Source organism: Sinocyclocheilus anshuiensis, unplaced genomic scaffold (genome assembly GCF_001515605.1).
Source record: "Sinocyclocheilus anshuiensis isolate Anshui unplaced genomic scaffold, SAMN03320099.WGS_v1.1 scaffold1762, whole genome shotgun sequence".
In the NCBI taxonomy this organism is placed as follows: Eukaryota; Metazoa; Chordata; class Actinopteri; order Cypriniformes; family Cyprinidae; genus Sinocyclocheilus; species Sinocyclocheilus anshuiensis.
Genome location: NW_015547656.1, coordinates 618,939 through 626,512, shown reverse-complemented (window position 1 = coordinate 626,512; position 7,574 = coordinate 618,939). Strand labels below are relative to the sequence as shown.

Sequence of the window (7,574 nt, the reverse complement as noted above, 5' to 3'; positions counted from 1 at the left end):
TCACACATGCACACACACACACACACTCGCGCATGCTCATACACACACACGCGCGCGCACACATTCACATACACTCGCGCACACACACTCGCACACAGACACACACTTACACACACATACACTTGCACACGTGCGCGCGCACACTCACACAGACACACGCACACACACACACACACTCTCACACAGACACATTCACACACACTCACACAGACACACACGCAGACAGACACACACACACTCGTACACAGACACACACACTCACACAGACTCACACAGACACACACAGACACACACAGACACGCACACACACTCGCACACAGACACACACACACTCTCACACAGACACATTCACACACACTCGCAGACACGCACACGGACACACACACACTCTCACACAGACACACACACTCACACAGACACACACACACGCACACACACACTCTCACACAGACACACACGCACACACTCTCACTATCACACACACACACCAAAAACACGTGTAAATGAAGAGAGGAGGAAGTGATGCATCTGTGGTTCTTCCTCACACAGGAAATGATGTATGTGTGGAACGGCTTCACTATAGTTGGGAAACGTGCGGATGCCACTGAGAGTTTACTGATCACCATCGAGAGAGCAGAGGAGCAGCTACGCAACGATCCCAGTGAGACACACACACACCGCAAAGATCTAATGACATGTTTATCAACTTTCTGCGTTTTACTGCGTTTGACCTCATAAATTACGGCTGCACAATTTGAGGGAAAAAAAGCAAATAGCTATTTTTATGATAAAAAAAAAATTTTTTAAGAGCTCCAGGTTTGCTGCACAATTTGGCACAAAAAATAATAATAATAATTAAAAAAATTATAATAATAATCATATTGTATAATAATATTGTCATACTGATATATATATATATTCTCAACTTTTGATTGTAATAAGTATATGTATTATTATTATTATTATTGTTAAGATTGTCAAATTGATAATCACACATTTTGACCAAATTGTAATAATAATAATTATTACTATTATTATTACTAAATAAAATATTAAACAAACTAAGAATTACTACTAATATAATATTTCACTGTAAAATAAAACAATTCTATTTAAGAAAAATAATGTGATGGCATCATATGATAAAAGTATAACTGTAAAAGTACAATACTAATATTTGTGGCTTTAGTATTGTCTTAATTCCTCATTTTCAAACATTAAAGCATCAAGCTTTTATTTTGGTAGAAAACTACAGGGAGCTGGATTAATAAATATATTAAATCATGTTTTAATTAATTAAAAATATGCAAAAAGGTTTCTGAGGGGTTGCGTTATGGGATTCGTCATCAACTCTAGAAGTCCGTGCAAAGTCTCCACTGAGATAGAGAGTGTGTGTGTGTGTGTGTGTGTGTGTGTTTCAGACCCGTCTGAGTTCCATCCTGATGATCAGTGTCTGGTTCAGATGTTGAAGGGTTTGTGTTTGAAGCATCTGGGCCGATTACTGCAGGCTGAGCTCTGCTTCACACAGGTGCTGAGCAGGTAAACATTTGTTTTTAAGTTACGGTAAAGTGACTGTAAGTCACTCGAGTGGCTTGTTGCTGTGATGTGAATCAGCTGTAGGTTCGATGATGACTTGGTGTGTTCACAGTGAGAAGCACATCCGTTACGATCACTATCTGATCCCCTTCACCCTCTATGAGCTGGGTTTACTCTACAAGCAGCAGGGCGATTACATCAAAGCCACGCACTTCATCGAGGACGCCAAGTGAGTGCGCTTTCATACGTGTACATGTCCCTTCTGAAATAAATGAGAACTTAAAGCTTTCATAGTGATATCTCTTCAATAACACACTTCCTTAAGTCTGTGGTGCTGCACACAATATGCGCTGTTACAATCGAATGAAGTGAAATATAAAAGGAGTTTACTGGAGTTAATGCCCTATGAAATCCAAGTTTTGAGCACTTTTACGGTATCAGTTTTTTAAATTGGTCTTTGAGCTTGGCGTATTGGAAAATATTTGCTCAAAATTTGGATTTTGTTACAGCAGTAACTCTAGTGTTAATTTATTATGTCTGTTTTAATGCATCCTCTGTAACGGCTGAGAAATAGTGCAGCAAATTGGGCTGATGGTGCAATACGGCTGTGTGCATTGTCCCACATGCCATGTTTAAGGGTCCATAAAAAAAGATTGGTGCAGCAAAAAGTGCTCAAAATTTGGATTTTGTTAGAGCAGTACCTCTAGTATAAAGGCATTATGTCTTCTTAAATGCCTCCTTTGAAGCGGCTGAGAAACAGAACCACGAATCGGGCTGATGGCGCAATATGGCTCAGTGTGCATTGTCCCACATGGCAAGTTCAAGGGTCCAAAAAAAAGACTGGTATTGGAAAAAAGTGCTCAAAATTTGGATCTCATTCGTGCAGTAACTCTAATATCAAGTCTTTATGTCATCTTTAACGCATCCTCTGAAGTGGCTGAGAAATAGCGTCACAAAATGGGATGATGGTGCAATATGACACGGTGTGCATTGTCCCACATACCAAGTTCAAGGGTCCATAAGAAATGATTGGTGCAGCAAAATGTGCTCACAATTTGGATTTCATTTGTGCAGTAAGTTTAATATCAAGGTCTTATGTCATCTTTAGCACATCCTCTGTGGCAGGCGAGAAACTGAGGCACAAAATGGGCTGATGGCACAATATGGCACAGTGTGCATTGTCCCACATGCCAAGTTCAAGGGCCAAAAGAAATTATATAGTAAAATGTGTTCAAAATTTGTATTTCACTAGATGATTGCATTCCTTATTAAACCACTTTGTCGGATTTAACACATAATTACAGTTGGTGGAGAAATTAATTTCATCATTCAATTTTAACAGCGCTTATTGCGAGAAGCGTCAGAGCGTCATTTAAAGAAGAGGTTCATTTTTGGTCATACTGACTACCTCTGAGTAGTTTAAACAGGCAGCTGCTCGAAAATCAACACCATAATTTAAGCAATACTTGATGAATCTGACTGTATTTGTGTGTTTGTAGGTTGAATTATAAGGACTATTCAATGGAGTCTCGTCTTCATTTCCGCATCCACGCAGCTCTCAGCAGTCTGAAGTGTTCTCCGACAAACTCGCCGTGATGACAGACGATCAGCGCTGACGCGGAAAGAACACGACAAGCACATCACGACGGTCACTGAAGCACCAAAGCAGGGCGGCGTAGTGATCTGTAGAGAAACACATTCACTGACCATTTCAAACCAAAGTCGACGTTCAGTCATCAGTAACTAGCAGACATGTACCTCAAACCTGACGATTTGAACACTTATTTATCCATGTAGTTTAAATACAGAGTCTTACGTTTGTTCAGCCAATCAGATGGCTGAAGAAAGTCGCTGACGTCCAATCAGAAAACAGCTGCTGTAATGAATGTAGCGTTTTATTTTAAAGACCAAATATGTTTGTCTGCTTGTGTGTGTTACATTGTGTGCCTGTTGTGTGTGTGTGTGTGTGTGTTCGAGTGTGTGTGATTGTGTGTGTGAGTGTGTGTGTGTGTGTGTGTGTGTGTGTGTGTGTGTGTGTGTGTGTTTCTGCACAGCCTGTAGACGTTGAGTGTCTTAGAGATTATTATGCTGATTACAAGTTTAGACGCTCCAAGCAATTCACAAAATTCATATTCATTTGAAAGCAATAATAATCAGCCAACAATCATGCTGAGAGGAAACAGTACAATCTTTTTGTTTTTTTCTAGAAAGGGGTTGTTTTGTTCACCTTAAACTGTAAGTATAAAAGTTTTATTTTTAATGTTTTAAATGTAGCGGGTGGGACTGATTTTTTTTTTTGTGCATGTTCTTGTTTTAATGTTTAATACCAGATATGTTGTACAATAATCAAATACAGTTTATCCTATTTTACAAACATAATTTTTTTTCTGTAATTCTGAAGTACACTGAAAAAATTATATTCTTCCACATTTTTGTCTATATATATATATATATTAGGTCTGGTAAGCGATTAAAACTACTTTTAATCGAATTAATTACATGATGTGGTGATTAATTCATCTAATTAAGCACACATCTAATCTGGCCGAGAAATTACTCCCAAAAGATCATTTAAAGTCATGGTTGTGTAAAGCATCAAACAGACATTACAAAAAGTAGCTTCAGCAAGAAATATTTTGTTTGATTCAACATAAAATGTATTACATATACTCTTTTGGACCATGAGGGTGAGTAAATGATGACAAAATTTTCATTTTTGGGTGGGTGAACTATACTTTTAATAATGAATTATTATTATTATTATTACTATGGAAATATGAAATTATTTCTTTAATGAAATGACCCTCTAAATAATAAACTAAAACTGCCAGTAGGTGGTGGTAAATGTCTTAATGATTAAGTCATCGAGTCATTTATTCATTTGATTCGTTCAAATGGGTCATGCTCACTCATAAGGTTTATTTGTTTGTGTGTTTGCTTGTACATTTATGTTTGTGAACTGGTGTTTTGTGCTAACATCTATGCAAAGTTGGTGCAATAAAGTAACATCATAGTTAACAATTACTTTACATAGGATATAATGTATTTTATATTATTTAGGCACTTATGGGCTATAGTTTGACAGAATGTTCCAATTCAATATGCCATGGGCAGTCAATCTAACTTAACATTTTCTTACATTGATATTGTTTATTTCTAACTCCTTAACAGTTCATCAGGCTCTTAATGATTTAATCTGCCATCTTTTGGAATATCTGAAGGCCATGTACCATAGTTCTTAACTGTAGCATTTGTTATAATAAGACTAGCCTATTAATCATTACCAGGCCAGTAATTACTTTTTATTTTGTATTAATCAATATAGCATGAAGAAACAACCGCCTGCACATTTAGAACCAATAGCTTCAACATGCCACAGCTGTAATATAAATCTATAGGGAAACATCTATTCTCTGAACAGATTATCTCATATAAATTGTACAGCAAGTCAAGACTAAATTTTACGCAATAAATAAGCCTACAATAAAACGTGATACATTGATTTTAATATATGTTAGTGCTGGTTCAAGACTGTTTTCATCAGTCTTTTTAGTTTATTTGCCTCTTTTAGACACTGTTTGACTTTCTCCATAGCATTTTAAAGAGTGCTTCTCTAAATAATTCAAGTAGATCACGTGATATTTGACCATCACAATTTAGTGATTTTACACTTAAAACAAGAACAAATATTTGCAAGTGTTTTCCCTTTAAATTGAAGTTTTTTGTTTTGTTTTCTGACCCCATTGGCAGATATTTATCTTGTTCTAATCATAAAGTCACAAAAAAAACAACAACATAATACTTTAATTTTGTATCTCCAGTAAATGTATTTTTATTTATGTCTATTTTTGTACATATATATATCTATATATATATATATATATTTTTTTTTTTACTAATAAGGTTTTACTAATTGAAAATTAGAACTTTTTTCCTTGGTAACTTGCTGAAATAATATAAGTTTTATCACAGTTATTTTATTTCAATTAACAGTTTTTATGGTTTTAGTTTTTTTTTTTTTTTTTTTTTCTGACCCCATTAGCAAATATTAGTTCTTGTTTTAAGTGTAAAGTCACAAAATTTTGATAATTCTATATATATATATATATATTCCAGATATTTATACTGGAAAACAAGACAAAAATACTGAAAAAACAACATTATGCATTATGTATATAATGTTAGCAGGCTTTTGATTTACTACAAATGAAAATGTTCACATTTCTTTAAGCTTGTTGCCTGATTATGTTAAATGATTTGTGCTTATGAATATGAATTCTCATTAAACAAGCTCTTGTCAGGTGGGCAACGAAAACGCATCTTAAAACACTTGCTTGAAACGCTAAACTGCACAAGAATAAATCTTCAGTCAACACATTATAACAGACAGACACTAGGTGCCTTTCATCTATAATATAGAAACGTGCATGAAGTTAATGGCAAAGTTTACGTGTTCCTTCTAAATTCTGAACCTCTCTATAGAATTAGAGCTGTGCATTCAGTGTTTCACGCCTGGTTATTAATGTTACACCATCAGGCACTGATAGATAGTGTTAGTGGGTCTGAGAGGGTTCAGAAGTGCTGGAACGCTGTGATTTGTTGCTCGTGGGGTTTTATTTAACCATGGGTCACCATACTTGGCCACATGCCACTTATTTGCTCTTTCCAGCTGTGTTTGGTCTGGTCAGTGTTTTTCCACTGTCATCTGTTCAGAAGTACTCATTTTTCACTCTTTCTTGAATGTTTTATTTCATGTCTGTCTTTATCAATTGTATGTCTGGCAAGTTTACATGTGAAATAAAGCTTTAGTTGACATGTAATTGTGAGGAAGTATGTATGGAAGACCTGAACCACAACAGATTTTCTTAAAATGTTCAAAAACAAAACTTTCTTCAAAACTTTTTCTCTCATCAGAAACTTTTTTCTCTTCAAAAAAACGTTATCAGAAATCTTTTTCCCTTCAAAAAAATTTCCTCTCTAAAAAAAAATAACTCGTCAAAAACTTTTTTGTCTTCAGATAAAAAAAGTTATCTTCAAAATCTCTTTTCTCTTAAAAAAAACTTTCTCTGTCTTTTGAAGAGTTTTTTTTTTTGTTTTGTTTTTTCTTACAGAAGATAAATGTTTTTGGGGAAAGAAAAAAATTTGGAAAAAAATATTGAAAAAAACAATTTGGAGAGAGAAAACATTTTTAAAAGAGAAAAAGGTTTTTGAAGCCAAAAAAATTAAAATAAAATAAATGGAGGAAAAATATTATTTGTTTGATGATCTGAAACATTAAAGTGTGACAAACATGCAAATAAATAAGAAATCAGGAAGGGGACCAACACTTTTTCACACCACTATATATCATGTTCTGGTTCAGGGTTTCTTTAAGTAGGTCCTCAAACTAAGTAAAAATCATATAATTATTATAACAAAATAATAAAATACACTTTAAAAAGTAAAAAAAAAAATGTTTGGGTTATGGTTTGCAAAATCAAATTTATTTTTAAATCTCCATTTTTATTATTCTATTTATATTATTTCCATCTTAGTTGTTGGAAACATTTAAAGGTATTAATTTGGCATATATAATATTCATTATCTGAAGATGGCACAAGTGTATATCCATTGATTCTTAATTTTGGGTAACTTGCCCAGCTTCATGATATTGCTGACTCTGCTTATGATCGGTGTATGTTTGTTGCAGTCTCTTTGCTATCAGCTCAGTCCAGAAGTATAGGTTTAGTTTGAGACGGAGATTGACATGCAGGTTAATGATTAAACAAACTCAATGCATGTTTACTCAGTGTCCCGCTGAAGCTCCAGTCTCTGATCAGCTGTGCTCCGGATGAACGCAGCTCTTATTTGAATGAATACATGCATACAGTGCATCTGTCACAACGGTGGTTTGAATTGAGAAATCCTGCTGCGCTTCATGTGCAAATAACATCATTGTGCAATTCATCAGTGTTCCTCATTTAACATTTGCACACGACACATTCACACTAACAACTAATAAAGTAAATCCTGATAAATAAATAGGGAAGAAATAAACT

The 7,574-nt window shown here is 34.8% G+C and overlaps 1 protein-coding gene across 1 annotated transcript in view; it reads left to right on the top strand.

Moving 5' to 3' along the window:
- The window catches only part of LOC107702150 (tetratricopeptide repeat protein 39B-like), a 23,886-nt gene extending 20,528 nt beyond the window's left edge, over nt 1-3,358 (top strand). Inside the window, exons 14-17 of the mRNA XM_016504391.1 lie at nt 550-661; nt 1,422-1,539; nt 1,649-1,765; nt 3,036-3,358. Coding sequence (XP_016359877.1) covers nt 550-661; nt 1,422-1,539; nt 1,649-1,765; nt 3,036-3,132 — 444 coding nt within the window. The 3' untranslated portion in view covers nt 3,133-3,358. The remainder of the gene's footprint in view (nt 1-549; nt 662-1,421; nt 1,540-1,648; nt 1,766-3,035) is intronic.
- The last annotated feature ends 4,216 nt before the right edge of the window (nt 3,359-7,574 follow it).